Source organism: Lampris incognitus, chromosome 4 (genome assembly GCF_029633865.1).
Source record: "Lampris incognitus isolate fLamInc1 chromosome 4, fLamInc1.hap2, whole genome shotgun sequence".
NCBI lineage: Eukaryota > Metazoa > Chordata > Actinopteri > Lampriformes > Lampridae > Lampris > Lampris incognitus.
The window spans coordinates 72,963,203-72,979,371 of NC_079214.1; the positions used below are offsets into that span (position 1 = coordinate 72,963,203).

Sequence of the window (16,169 nt, forward strand, 5' to 3'; positions counted from 1 at the left end):
CTCTTGCTCGGCATTTGCTTTTTTCCACGCCAAGGTGGCTGGCATGGATGCGCTGTATCATGTCCTTGCGAAGCTTTTGGGGGACAATGATTCTCTCACCTTTGAACAGGATACCGTCCATTTCTGAGATTTCTGCTCTGTGGTTCCAGTATTCCTGGATGCTGGGCGGGCACTTTTTCTTTGTGTCTGGCCAGCCAGTGAGTGTGGCTCGTCTGAGTGCGGTGAGCTGTGGATCTTGCGCTGTTTCCTGCTTGATTTCTGTGAGTCTTGTGTCGCTCACAGGGATGTTGCTGAGGACTGTGTGCACTTGGGCCTCCATCCCTTCCTGTAGGTCACTGTCGTGGTGTTCTATTGACTTGCGTGACAGTGTGTCGGCCACCGGTATGTCCTTACCGGGGCGGTGGATGATTTGGATGTCGTATTTTTGGAGCGCCAGGATCATCCGTTGCAGCCGGGGTGGTGCTGCTGCCAGTGGCTTTTTTAGTATTGCCTCCAGAGGCTTGTGGTCTGACTCCACAATCACTTTTCGTCCATACATGTACTCGTGGAACCTCTTGCAACCGAAGACAACAGCGTAGAGCTCCTTCTCTATCTGTGCGTAGTTTTCTTCAGTGCTGTTGAGTGACTTGGACGCATAGGCAATTGGTTTGCCATCTTGGAGCATGACAGCCCCAAGGCCACTTTTGGATGCATCCACTTGGAGTCGCAGCTCTTTCTGCGGGTCGAAATATGAGAGTACTGGACCTGGGTGCTGTGTAATGAGATTCTTCATCTCTTGGAACGCCTTGTCGTGGACTGCATCCCACACAAACTCACTGTCCTGTTTCAGAAGCTGTCTGAGGGGTGAGTTTATCTGTGAGAGGTGTGGAGCAAATCTGGCGAGGTAGTTGATCATGCCGAGGACTGTCTCCAGCTCTGCTTTGTTCTGTGGGGGTTGCATGTCCTTGACCGCCTTCACCTTGTGTGGGTCTGGTTTGATGCCTTCGTGTGAGAGCGTGTGGCCGAAGTAGCTTACCTCGGACACGCATATGTGACACTTGTCGGGGTTGAGCCTCACCCCTCGCTCCCTTGTGCGCTTCAGCATCGCTCTGAGACGCTGGTCATGTTCCTCTTTAGTCTTGCCGAACACTAGTATATCGTCCACTATGGCCGTCACACCGTCCAATCCTTCATATGTTTCATCCACGCGTCTCTGGAACTCGTCTTGAGCGGACACGATTCCGAATGGCAGTCTGAGGAAACGATACCTGCCAAACACTGTGTTAAATGTCGTCAACATTGAGGATTCAGTGCTCAGTTTGATGGCCCAATAGCCTGACCGCGCGTCTAACACGCTAAAGTACTCAGCTCCAGCAAGCTTTGTGGTGGCGTCCTCCAGCGTGGGGAGGGGGTAGTGAGGTCGTTGTATCACTTTGTTAAGAGCTCTGGGGTCTAAACACACTCTAAGTTTGCCTGTCTTTGGCTTCTCAACAATGACGAGTGCGTTCACCCATTCTGTGGGTTCTGTTACCTTACAGATTATGCCGCCTTTCTCCATGCTGTCAAGCTCGTCCCTCAGTTTGCTGCGTAGGGCGATGGGGATTCTGCGTGGCGGGCAGACGACCGGCGTTGCATCTGGTGTGACGCGGAAGGTGCACTCGCCTGGGAACTCTCCTATTCCCTGGAAAACATCTGCATACTCATCCATTATGCTCTGTGATGTGACATTGTTTTCCTCGCTCACAGCCATCACTATTTTTACCAGGTTTAGGTCACGGCATGTTTTCATTGCCATGACTGGTGGGGCGTTTGTGTCAATGACGTAAAAGTCCAGCATCATTGCATTGTCTCTGTACTTACATTTGAGTTTGCATGTGCCTTTCACGCTCAGCGCGCCTCCTCCATATTCAGTGAGTCTGTGTATTGCTGGTTTCAGTGTCACATTTTTGAACAGCGCCTGGAACAGGTTGGTGGGAATAGTATTGGCCTGTGCCCCAGTGTCTAGTTTAAACTTTACCTTCTGTGGAGGTGTGCCAATTCCAACCTCTACGTAAGCCTGCTCGTTGCTTTTTCCGTTGTTCTCTATTGAGATGCAGTCTATGTACAGCTCTGTCTGTTCTCCCACAGCGGTGCTCTCCACTGTAATGTTGTCGAAGTACAGTTCTTCCTGTTCTCTGTCAGTGGTGCACTCTTCTGGGTTCTCTCCGACGGCATGTACTGTGCCGCGGTAGTACTTTGTCTGTCCCTGGGAGCTAGACTTGCATACTTTAGCAAAATGATTGAGCTTCTTGCATTTAATGCATTGTTTACCCTTAGCTGGGCAAGTGGCTTTAGCGCCGTGTAGCCCTCCACAATAGCTACACGCCCTGGCGGCGGTGCTAACGTCCCTTTGTCTGAAGTTAGCGTTAGCTGCTTTGGGTGCGTTCGGTTTGTAAGTCTTTCTGCCTATTGCGTGCACCGTTTCATGTGTGCTGCCCTGGCCCATAAACGTTAGCTGTTGCTTTGCTAGCTCGTGTGAGCGGGCTACATCTATGGCCTTTTCTAGCGTTAGCTCAGCTCCCTGGCTAAGTAGCTTTTCTCTCACTCTGGGTGAGTTGGTGGCAAACACGATGCGGTCCCTGACCATCTCGTCGGCATTTGGGTAGCCACAGTCTTTGACTAGGAGCTTTAGCTCAGTTACAAATCGTTCGAAGGATTCACTCTCTCCCTGCATCTTTTCATGAAATTTATATCTGGCATAAATCGGGTTTGCTTTGGGGGTGATGTACTCAGTGTACTTATCGTAGTACGTTTCTAGCTTCTTGGCTTGTTCTCCGCTGAGTGTCCAAGTGTTGTGCACATCGCGCCCTTTTTCCCCTATCCAGAGCAGGAGGTAGCTGCATTTCTCCTCTTCATTCTTCCCGCGCAGGGGGCCCGTGAACATTAGCTCCGTTGTTTGTCGAAATCGTCTCCATGCTTCAGGTAAGTTCGCCGATTCCCAGTCCATCCGTGGAGCTGGAACGCCGTACGAATCCATATTGGGTATTTAAACTCCGCTACTCTGACACCATGTAATGATCTGTGCCCTCTGGCTATGTTAACTTATAACATTAATAAAGCAAGGACGACTTCTCTCGTGCTGGGTGTTTATTCACCGACCGGATTCCCACTGACGTTGTTACGTACATCACGTGACTTTGTTGTGGCGCTACGGAAAGCCGTAAGGGACATTAGCAAATCAAATATTACTAGCAAATATTACAAGCACTTTGTGGTGGAGGTTGGCAGCAGGCTGGAGCGGGTTTCTGTGGACCACCTCAAGCCTGCTCACCTGGACTTAGACCGCCCTGTTGGTCTTGCCCTGCCCCCACGGCGGGGGCGCCCCCCGGCTCTGCCCCCCTCTCCCGGCGAGCCGCCCCCTGCTTCCCCAGCCCCTCCCTTTCCCCGGTCCAGCTGTGAGGACTCTACTGCTTTGCCTGCGGTTAACCAACCCCCAGCTCCTGTTCAGCGGAGCCGTTGGGGCAGAGAGATCCGCCCCCCTCGCCACACTGACTTTTCGTATTAAGGCGAATTCTGGGGGAACGTGTGTAGTGGTTATGGGGGTACATAATTCCCCTTATTGAGCTAGTAGGAACGTTAGTTTACAGCTGCTGTTTCCTCGGTTCGGGTTTACAGTGACACACTTCCGCTGCGCGGATTTTTTGTTGTTGTAATGGTGGAAGGAATAAATGGTGCACGTTGTGTAGCCGAAAGAGAAAGTTGTCACGACTCCTGCTTGAGCTCCTCTACAATATATATATATTTTTTGGAGGGGGGGGTGGATGACGTTGTGTCCCTGGTGTTAAGGCAATAAAGTTGAACTTGAACATGACTGCATTCCCGGTGCCAGTTGTACAGAAAGAGCGCATGTGTTTGTACACTGAGGACTGACTAAGCGTAAATATTTGATATGATTTTGATTTGAGATACTTTAATGATCCCTGTAGGGAAATTACGTTCTGCATTTAACCCATTGTGGTGATACACAATTGAGGGTAGATTCAGCAGGGGCTGCTGCTCCTTTAGGGCAGACGTAGGCACTGCTTAGAGTTTCCGGGGTGGAGCCATGTTTGCAGCAACTAGCGGTTGGTTAGCTGGTTGCCAGGAGAGATTGTGCTGTATCGGTGTTGTTTTGTGTGGCGAGTAAACGGAATTGACTCGACTCGATCTCTCCGTCTCCTCGTTCCTGCACTCCCACACCATCCTTACTGTGTAGCTAAGAGCAGTGGGCAGCCGCTGTGCAGCACCAGGGGACCAACTCCAATTGGTCTTGCCATGCCTTGCTTAGGGGCATCAACCCTAACATGCATGCCTTTTTGATAGTGGGGGAAACCGGAGCACCCGGAGAAAACCCACCGCAGACACGGGGAGAACATGCAAACTCCACACGCTACCGCTGCTACTGCTACTACTACCAGGTCAAATAACACCAAAACCTGGAAACGCTTGCGCTGCTACTGCTAATAATACCGGGTCGAATAACACCCAAAACCTGGAAACGCTACCGCTAATACAGCTACAACTACCGGGTCAAATAGCACCCAAAACCTTGAAACGCTACCACTGCTGCTGGTACTACTACCGGGTCAAATAACACCCAAAACCTGGAAACGCTACTGCTGCTACTGCTACTACTACCGGGTCAAATAACACCCAAAACCTGGAAACGCTACCGCTGCTACTGCTACTACCGGGTCAAATAACACCCAAAACCTTGAAACGCTTCCGCTGCTACTGCTACTACCGGGTCAAATAACACCCAAAACCTTGAAACGCTTCCGCTGCTACTGCTACTACTACCGGGTCGAATAACACCCAAAACCTGGAAACGCTACCGCTGCTACTGCTACTACCGGGTCAAATAACACCCAAAACCTTGAAACGCTTCCGCTGCTACTGCTACTACTACCGGGTCGAATAACACCCAAAACCTGGAAACGCTACCGCTGCTACTGCTACTACCGGGTCAAATAACACCAAAACCTTGAAACGCTACCACTGCTACTGCTACTACTACCGGGTCGAATAACACCCAAAACCTGGAAACGCTACCGCTGCTACTGCTACTACCGGGTCAAATAACACCCAAAACCTTGAAACGCTTCCGCTGCTACTGCTACTACTACCGGGTCAAATAACACCCAAAACCTGGAAACGCTACCACTGCTGCTGGTACTACTACCGGGTCAAATAACACCCAAAACCTGGAAACGCTACTGCTGCTACTGCTACTACTACCGGGTCAAATAACACCCAAAACCTGGAAACGCTACCGCTGCTACTGCTACTACCGGGTCAAATAACACCCAAAACCTTGAAACGCTTCCGCTGCTACTGCTACTACTACCGGGTCAAATAACACCCAAAACCTTGAAACGCTTCCGCTGCTACTGCTACTACTACCGGGTCGAATAACACCCAAAACCTGGAAACGCTACCACTGCTGCTGGTACCACTACCGGGTCGAATAACACCCAAAACCTGGAAACGCTACCGCTGCTACTGCTACTACCGGGTCGAATAACACCCAAAACCTTGAAACGCTTCCGCTGCTACTGCTACTACTACCGGGTCGAATAACACCCAAAACCTGGAAACGCTACCGCTGCTACTGCTACTACCGGGTCGAATAACACCCAAAACCTTGAAACGCTTCCGCTGCTACTGCTACTACTACCGGGTCGAATAACACCCAAAACCTGGAAACGCTACCGCTGCTACTGCTACTACCGGGTCAAATAACACCCAAAACCTTGAAACGCTTCCGCTGCTACTGCTACTACTACCGGGTCGAATAACACCCAAAACCTGGAAACGCTACCGCTGCTACTGCTACTACCGGGTCAAATAACACCCAAAACCTTGAAACGCTTCCGCTGCTACTGCTACTACTACCGGGTCGAATAACACCCAAAACCTGGAAACGCTACCGCTGCTACTGCTACTACCGGGTCAAATAACACCCAAAACCTTGAAACGCTTCCGCTGCTACTGCTACTACCGGGTCAAATAACACCAAAACCTGGAAACGCTTCCGCTGCTACTGCTACTACTACCGGGTCAAATAACACCCAAAACCTTGAAACGCTTCCGCTGCTACTGCTACTACTACCGGGTCGAATAACACCCAAAACCTGGAAACGCTACCACTGCTGCTGGTACTATTACCGGGTCAAATAACACCCAAAACCTTGAAACGCTACCACTGCTACTGCTACTACTACCAGGTCAAATAACACCCAAAACCTGGAAACGCTACCGCTGCTACTGCTACTACTACCGGGTCAAATAACACCAAAACCTGGAAACGCTACCGCTGCTACAGCTACTACTACCGGGTCAAATAACACCCAAAACCTGGAAACGCTACCGCTGCTACTGCTACTACTACCGGGTCAAATAACACCCAAAACCTTGAAACGCTACCGCTGCTGCTGCTACTACTACCGGGTCAAATAGCACCCAAAACCTGGAAACGCTACCGCTGCTACTGCCACTACCGGGTCAAATAACACCCAAAACGTTGAAACGCTTCCGCTGCTACTGCTACTACTACCGGGTCGAATAACACCCAAAACCTTGAAACGCTACCACTGCTGCTGGTACTACTACCGGGTCAAATAACACCCAAAACCTGGAAACGCTACCGCTGCTTCTGCTTCTACCGGGTCAAATAACACCCAAAACCTGAAAACGCTACCGCTGCTACTGCTACTACTACCGGGTCAAATAACACCCAAAACCTGGAAACGCTACCGCTGCTACTGCTACTACTACCGGGTCAAATAACACCCAAAACCTGGAAACGCTACCGCTGCTACTGCTACTACCGGGTCAAATAACACCCAAAACCCATAACGTTCAGGTGGTGTATCATCATTAATGGACCTGAAAAAGATCGTATCGTTTTTCAACCGCTTTGCCTTAAAAATCAGGGCAATGTGTGGTGGGTTTCCCTGTAGCTGTGCGCGCCCCCGCGATGCGCGCGCAGTTCCCGGCGGGCAGCGGGACTCGGCGCAAGACCGGCGCTCCGCTTGTCGCGTTACGCCAGCTATGAGAATCAACTTCCGTGAGGCAGTATTTTAACGTGCGAGCCGTTTCAACAAATAAAGTGCATGACCCAGAAACACGGACCCGGAACTACGGCCGCGATGCTAAACTTCCACGTCACGCTAGTAGTTGTCGTAAGCCCAGTTCCTGCATTTGAACATGGAGGCATTCTCTTGGTAGCATGGACCCGGGCTCCAAGTGAAGGAGCCTCGGGATTTTGTGACGCAGTCTGTCACCTGCTGAGCAGCACGCTGCCCACAGTCCACTGCGCTTATCGGGAAGTCTAGACCAGACAATCATACCACACAATTAAACCTACTTATCATGCCAACGTTGTATTTAACTGTACCATTGTTCTCTCTTCTTTTTTCTTTTTTTTTGTTCTCCACATGTCTTAATTTAGTCGTTTTTTTCAATTGTGAAATTGGAACATTGTTTTTTCCTGTTATTGTTCACTTATAGAGCTGTCTCCACATCACAGTCTGTTAACTTAGCCACTTCCTATTTTACATCCTCTCATACATAAATTCTGATACTCTGCTGATAGTGACGGGGCTAAATAAAGCAGGCGTTTTACAGCGCTGCTCACCTCTTCGGCCTGGCGTTTCTACAACTCCCAGAAGATTATACGTCCCAAAATAGATGAGCCATTAATTAATTTCAGTGAGTCGGCCGCCTTGATCACGCAGTTTAATTTGGCCATGTTTGACATTTGTCATAGCCACTTGTCTCCGTTGGCCTCCGGTGTTTGTTAGTCCGTCTTGGTGTTTCGTGTATTTGGGGCTGTCCCGTGATGCAGTGGGTTTGTGTGTGATGTAATGTCACTTCAGATATAAATATAGTAGGTGAGGGAAAAGCGGCATGGCTGAAACGCACTAGTCGAGACGGTCAATTCTTGGGAACTTATCATCGCACTCCAAACACGTTGCTCTGGACCTCCTCCGAGCGCCCACCCTGTTCTTGCCGGACGGGACGCGCGTCATCTATCAAGATCTTGCATGTCGTTCTAACAGTGAGCCAATCGCGCGTCCCTTGGAATGAGCGCCTATTTAAACTGGTAATTTCTCTTACTAAGTTTCTTTTTTACGGAGTCCAGCGCAAAGGTCGGCCCCTGGGGATATTTTTAGAGCCCGCAAGTCTCTCAACACAAACCGTAGTGCAGTGTGTGGCATATGATGGGCACTCACTCGGCCCTACCGACTATCTTGGTCTTGGGTCTTACGACCACCTTGGTGCGATGTGCCACCTTCCCCTTCACCAGCAGGGTGAACGAGACGGCAGAGCGCCGCTTGGAGACCCTCTATTCCCGGTCGCTGTCCCGCATCCCGGGGGAGAAGCGCGAGACCTATCGGGACAGCGACTATCTTACGGGCATTAAAAGGCTGCGGCGCCTCTACTGCAATGTGGGCATTGGCTTTCATATTCAGGTTTTACCGGACGGCAAAATTACAGGAATACACACCGAAGATGGTTTTAGTAAGTTGAAGCAAGTAATGATCATTTTCTCTCCGTTAAAGTAAAGACGCTACAGATTCATTTATCCTTTTGACGCAACTAGTGCAGCCTGGGCTCATAACCCACCCTAAATAGTTTGTACTTAACATGGGATAGCTGGCTTTTGGAGATAACATATAGGCCAAAAATCATAAATACCTACTGTTATTAATGAAGTTGAAGGTAGACGTATAATGTACAAGCAAAAAAGTACTACCTACATAAACTGCAGGCTGTTCCCCCAGCGCCCAGCCAAACCATGCATGTAGGCTGATTCGTGTAAATCTGCATCGATGAAACTATTTAAATGTCACGCTGAACTGTTTGCAGTAGGCCCAGCCTCCGTTGCCTTTCCATAATCAAGCATTTCTTTTGCCGTCACACTGCAGACGCGCATGGAGAACCTTTTAACAGCTGGAAGATCTAGTGTGGGCTCTTAACAGCTGGATGAGCTAATGTGGGCTCTTAACAGCTGAATGATCTAGTGTGGGCTCATAGCATCTGGATGATCTAGTGTGGGCTCATAGCATCTGGATGATCTAGTGTGGGCTCTTACCAGCTGGATGAGCTAGTGTGGGCTCTTAACAGCTGGATGATCTAGTGTGGGCTCTTAACAGCTGGGTGATCTAGTGTGGGCTCTTAACAGCTGAATGATCTAGTGTGGGCTCATAGCATCTGGATGATCTAGTGTGGGCTCTTAACATCTGGATAATCTAGTGTGGGATCATAGCATCTGGATGATATAGTGTGGGCTCTTAACATCTGGATAATCTAATGTGGGCTCTTAACAGCTGAATGATCTAGTGTGGGCTCATAGCATCTGGATGATCTAGTGTGGGCTCATAGCATCTGGATGATATAGTGTGGGCTCTTAACATCTGGATAATCTAGTGTGGGCTCATAGCATCTGGATGATCTAGTGTGGGCTCTTAACATCCGGATAATCTAGTGTGGGCTCTTAACATCTGGATAATCTAGTGTGGGCTCAGAGCATCTGGATGATCTAGTGTGGGCTCTTAACATCTGGATAATCTAGTGTGGGCTCATAGCATCTGGATGATCTAGTGTGGGCTCTTAACATCTGGATAAACTATTGTGGGATCATAGCATCTGGATGATCTATTGTGGGCTTTTAACATCTGGATAAACTATTGTGGGATCATAGCATCTGGATGATCTAGTGTGGGCTCATAGCATCCGGATAATCTAGTGTGGGCTCATAGCATCTGTATGATCTAGTGTGGGCTCTTAACATCTGGATAATCTAGTGTGGGCTCATAGCATCTGGATGATCTAGTGTGGGCTCTTAACATCTGGATGATCTAGTGTGGGTTCTTAACATCTGGATAATCTATTGTGGGCTCATAGCATCTGGATGATCTAGTGTGGGCTCATAGCATCTGGATAATCTAGTGTGGGCTCATAGCATCTGGATGATCTAGTGTGGGCTCATAGCATCTGGATGAGTTTGTGTGGGCTCTTAACATCTGGATAATCTAGTGTGGGATCATATCATCTGGATAATCTAGTGTGGGCTCATAGCATCTGGATGATCTAGTGTGGGCTCTTAACATCTGGATAATCTAGTGTGGGCTCATAGCATCTGGATGATCTAGTGTGGGCTCTTAACATCTGGATAAACTATTGTGGGATCATAGCATCTGGATAATCTAGTGTGGGCTCAGAGCATCTGGATGATCTAGTGTGGACTCATGGCATCTGGATGATCTTGTGTGGGCTCTTAACATCTGGATAATCTAGTGTGGGATCATAGCATCTGGATGATCTAGTGTGGGCTCATAGCATCTCGATGATCTAGTGTGGGCTCTTAACATCTGGATGATCTAGTGTGGGCTCTTAACATCTGGATGATCTAGTGTGGGCTCTTAACATCTGGATGATCTAGTGTGGGCTCTTAACATCTGGATGATCTAGTGTGGGCTCATAGCATCCGGATAATCTAGTGTGGGCTCTTAACATCTGGATAATCTAGTGTGGGACTGAGGAGCGGTTGCTTTCCGCTGTGATGACGGCAACTGTGTCTCAGTGACCAGAGATCGCGGTGATCAAGACCAGCGGTGTGCTACCCCCCAAAAGTCAGGACGCAGTCAGACTCATCCATGAAGACACGTTAAATCTGTACCTTCACATGGAGTCCGGTAAACGGCGGAAGGCAAACCGGAAGTCATTATTGTAAATGAGAGCAGGACGGTAAAATCATATGAAACTGGCAAATTATGACGGCAACGGTAGAAGCCACTGCCGTCCGAAGTTGAAATACAAGTTTTTGCCGTCCTCCGCGACGGCATTTACAACCGGATGTTACGTAGCACATCTCAAAACAGAGAGGATTGCAGATTAAATTTATAGGTTCATGACTGACTCTATGATTAAATAAAAAAAAACACAAAACACGTGTTCACAATTTAATCTATTTTTTTCCTGAAAACAGTACATCACCATAGCAACCCATGTGTGTGTAAGTGTTTTTCCCCCTCTTTTTACCGTCCTGTCATTCCATCACACAGTTTGTGGTTTTTTCCCGTTCCGTTTTGCCACCTGCCGTTTATCGTCTCCCGGATTACATGTGAATGCAACGTAATGTAACGGCCACGGATGACTAGACCCGCTAGCCCCTGGCTAACGGGTCGGACCATTTAATTGCCTGGTTAGCGCAGCCGCTCGGATTCGAGTCCCGGCTGCCCCCCGAATTCGCTACACCTCTTCCCCCCTTCTTCAGGAAGCGCGTCCCCGCACCTCAGCGTACCAGCTCCCTCACGCTTCTGGGCGCACGCACGCCCGATGGCCTCACGGTCTCACCATCCCACTTCTGACACCAACAAAGCGAATTCGGGGGGGGGGGGGTGAGGGGGGGGGGGCGGGAACCGCTGCAGCCGGGACGCGAACCCGGGTCTCCCGCACCACGGGCGACTTTGTTATCCAGTCAAGTAAAGGGGCCGACCCGTTAGCCAAGGGCTGGCGAGTCTATTTATCCGTGGTCGTTACAGAAAATTATCCGAGCATAATGGAAGGATGGATGGATGGATGGATGGATGGATGGATGGATGGATGGATGGATGGATGGATGAAGGCCTAATGTGAGCTTCAGACATTTGCAGGCATACGGAGTAGACGTTTATTCCCCCGATTTGTCAAATGTAATTTGCCATGCAAAGTGACAAAAGATGCTCACCATTGAGAGTGCGTTCCTGCTTGGCATCTTTGGGACTGTAAACTTGTGTTCAGATATAAAAGTCTGGGACATAGAATCTCTGCAAAATAGCCTACAAGCCATCAAAACATGTTTTAGAATGATATATGGAATTAAACATACACACAACCTATATTACCTTTGGGTGGAACAAATGGCAAAACAAACACTGGATACCTGGTAAAGTCAAATGAGCTCCCTACGTGATCATAACTCGCTTTGATTATGAAGTCTGGTGCACTTAATGATCTTTGAACGCTTATTAATCCGTTTTAAGCATGAGGTAAATAAATCAGGAAGATGCACATGTGCGGCACTTTCTTGACGTCAAACCAGGCGATATTTAACAGTCAAAATTATTTGTTTATTGGTTGTTTATCATCCTTGCAGGTCTTCTCGAAATCTCTCCGGTGGAGAGAGGCGTGGTAAGTCTCTTTGGCGTCCGCAGTGGACTATTCGTGGCCATGAACCGCCGAGGGAAGCTGCACGGGTCTGTGAGTGTACGCAAACATTTTATTTTACTCTTGCTTCCTCTGTTTATTACTCTTACCTGTTGTCCATGTGGTGTCATTAGTTTACTACTCTTACCTGCTCTCCATGTGGTTTCATCAGTTTATTTCTCTTACCTGTTGTCCATGTGTTATTCATCAGTTTACTACTCTTGCCTGTTCTCCATGTGGTTTCATCAGTTTATCACGCTTGCCTGTTCTCCATGTGGTTTCATCAGTTTATTTCTCTTACCTGTTGTCCATGTGGTTTCATCAGTTTATTTCTCTTACCTGTTGTCCATGTGGTTTCATCAGTTTACTACTGTTACCTGTTTTCCATGTGGTTTCATCAGTTTACTACTGCTACCTGTTCTCCATGTGGTTTCATCAGTTCACTACTGTTACCTGTTCTCCATGTGGTTTCATCAGTTACTACTCATACCTGTTCTCCATGTGGTTTCATCAGTTCACTACTGTTACCTGTTCTCCATGTGGTTTCATCAATTTACCACGCTTACCACTTCTCCATGTGGTTTCATCAGTTTATTTCTCTTACCTGTTGTCCATGTGTTATTCATCAGTTTACTACTCTTGCCTGTTCTCCATGTGGTTTCATCAGTTTATCACGCTTGCCTGTTCTCCATGTGGTTTCATCAGTTTATTTCTCTTACCTGTTGTCCATGTGGTTTCATCAGTTTACTACTGTTACCTGTTTTCCATGTGGTTTCATCAGTTTACTACTGTTACCTGTTCTCCATGTGGTTTCATCAGTTCACTACTGTTACCTGTTCTCCATGTGGTTTCATCAATTTACCACGCTTACCACTTCTCCATGTGGTTTCATCAGTTTAATACTCTTACCTGTTCTCCATGTGGTTTCATCAGTTACTACTCATACCTGTTCTCCATGTGGTTTCATCAGTTTACTGCTCTTACCTCTTCTCCATATGGTTTCATCAGTTACTACTCTTACCTCTTCTCCATGTGGTTTCATCAGTTACTACTCTTACCTCTTCTCCATGTGGTTTCATCAGTTACTACTCTTACCAGTTCTCCATGTGGTTTCATCATTTTATTAATCTTACCTGTTCACCATGTGGTTTCATCAGTTTATTACTCTTACCTGTTCTCCATGTGGTTTTATCAGTTTATTACACTTACCTGTTCTCCATGTGGTTTCATCAGTTTATTTCTCTTACCTGTTCACCATGTGGTTTCATCAGTTTATTACACTTACCTGTTCTCCATGTGGTTTTATCAGTTTATTGCTCTCACCTGTTCTCCATGTGGTTTCATCAGTTCATTACTCTTACCTGTTGTCCATGTGTTATTCATCAGTTTACTACTCTTACCTGTTCTCCTTGTGATTTCATCAGTTGAGTACTCTTACCTGTTCTCCTTGAGATTTCATCAGTTCACTACTCTTACCTGTTGTCCATGTGTTATTCATCAGTTTACTACTCTTACCTGTTCTCCTTGTGGTTTCATCAGTTACTACTCTTACTTGTTCTCCATGTCGTTTCATCATTTTATTACTCGTAACTGTTCTCCATGTGGTTTCATCACTTTACCGCTCTTACCTGTTCTCCATGTGGTTTCATCAGTTACTACTCTTACTTGTTCTCCATTTGGTTTCATCAGATTATTACTCTTACCTGCTCTCCATGTGTTATTCATCAGTTTACTACTCTTACCTGTTCTCCATGTGGTTTCATCAGTTTATTTCTCTTACCTGTTCTCAATGTGGTTTCATCAGTTTACTACTCTTACCTCTTCTCCATGTGGTTTCATCAGTTTAATACTCTTACCTGTTTTCCATGTGGTTTCATCAGTTTACTACTGTTACCTGTTCTCCATGTGGTTTCATCAGTTCACTACTGTTACCTGTTCTCCATGTGGTTTCATCAGTTACTACTCATACCTGTTCTCCATGTGGTTTCATCAGTTCACTACTGTTACCTGTTCTCCATGTGGTTTCATCAGTTTACCACGCATACCACTTCTCCATGTGGTTTCATCAGTTTAATACTCTTACCTGTTCTCCATGTGGTTTCATCAGTTACTACTCATACCTGTTCTCCATGTGGTTTCATCAGTTTACTGCTCTTACCTCTTCTCCATGTGGTTTTATCAGTTACTACTCTTACCTCTTCTCCATGTGGTTTCATCAGTTACTACTCTTACCTGTTCTCCATGTGGTTTTATCAGTTTATTACACTTACCTGTTCTACATGTGGTTTCATCAGTTTATTTCTCTTACCTGTTCTCCATGTGGTTTCATCAGTTTATTACACTTACCTGTTCTCCATGTGGTTTTATCAGTTTATTGCTCTTACCTGTTCTCCATGTGGTTTCATCAGTTCATTACTCTTACCTGTTGTCCATGTGTTATTCATCAGTTTACTACTCTTACCTGTTCTCCTTGTGGTTTCATCAGTTACTACTCTTACTTGTTCTCCATGTGGTTTCATCACTTTACCGCTCTTACCTGTTCTCCATGTGGTTTCATCAGTTACTACTCTTACTTGTTCTCCATTTGGTTTCATCAGATTATTACTCTTACCTGCTCTCCATGTGTTATTCATCAGTTTACTACTCTTACCTGTTCTCCATGTGGTTTCATCAGTTTATTTCTCTTACCTGTTCTCAATGTGGTTTCATCAGTTTACTACTCTTACCTCTTCTCCATGTGGTTTCATCAGTTTAATACTCTTACCTGTTTTCCATGTGGTTTCATCAGTTTACTACTGTTACCTGTTCTCCATGTGGTTTCATCAGTTCACTACTGTTACCTGTTCTCCATGTGGTTTCATCAGTTACTACTCATACCTGTTCTCCATGTGGTTTCATCAGTTCACTACTGTTACCTGTTCTCCATGTGGTTTCATCAGTTTACCACGCATACCACTTCTCCATGTGGTTTCATCAGTTTAATACTCTTACATGTTCTCCATGTGGTTTCATCAGTTACTACTCATACCTGTTCTCCATGTGGTTTCATCAGTTTACTGCTCTTACCTCTTCTCCATGTGGTTTTATCAGTTACTACTCTTACCTCTTCTCCATGTGGTTTCATCAGTTACTACTCTTACCTGTTCTCCATGTGGTTTTATCAGTTTATTACACTTACCTGTTCTACATGTGGTTTCATCAGTTTATTTCTCTTACCTGTTCTCCATGTGGTTTCATCAGTTTATTACACTTACCTGTTCTCCATGTGGTTTTATCAGTTTATTGCTCTTACCTGTTCTCCATGTGGTTTCATCAGTTCATTACTCTTACCTGTTGTCCATGTGTTATTCATCAGTTTACTACTCTTACCTGTTCTCCTTGTGGTTTCATCAGTTACTACTCTTACTTGTTCTCCATGTCGTTTCATCATTTTATTACTCGTAACTGTTCTCCATGTGGTTTCATCACTTTACCGCTCTTACCTCTTCTCCATGTGGTTTCATCAGTTACTACTCTTACTTGTTCTCCATGTGTTATTCATCAGTTTACTACTCTTACCTGTTCTCCATGTGGTTTCATCAGTTTATTTCTCTTACCTGTTCTCCATGTGGTTTCATCAGTTTACTACTCTTACCTCTTCTCCATGTGGTTTCATCAGTTTAATACTCTTACCTGTTGTCCATGTGGTTTCATCAGTTTACTACTCTTACCTGCTCTCCATGTGGTTTCATCAGTTACTACTCTTACTTGTTTTCCATGTGGTTTAGTCAGTTTACTACTCTTACCTGTTCTCCATGTGGTTTCATCAGTTTACTACTCTTACCTGTTCTCCATGTGGTTTCATCAGTTTACTACTCTTACCTCTTCTCCATGTGGTATCATCAGTTTAATACTATTACCTGTTGTCCATGTGGTTTCATCAGTTTATTACTCTTCCCTGTTCTCCATGTGGTTTCATCACTTTACCACTCTTACCT

The 16,169-nt window shown here is 46.6% G+C and overlaps 1 protein-coding gene across 1 annotated transcript in view; it reads left to right on the forward strand.

Moving 5' to 3' along the window:
• Positions 1 to 8,222: 8,222 nt before the first annotated feature.
• The window catches only part of fgf4 (fibroblast growth factor 4), a 178,705-nt gene continuing 170,758 nt past the window's right edge, over positions 8,223 to 16,169 (forward strand). Inside the window, exons 1-2 of the mRNA XM_056279120.1 lie at positions 8,223 to 8,523; positions 12,143 to 12,246. Coding sequence (XP_056135095.1) covers positions 8,223 to 8,523; positions 12,143 to 12,246 — 405 coding nt within the window. The remainder of the gene's footprint in view (positions 8,524 to 12,142; positions 12,247 to 16,169) is intronic.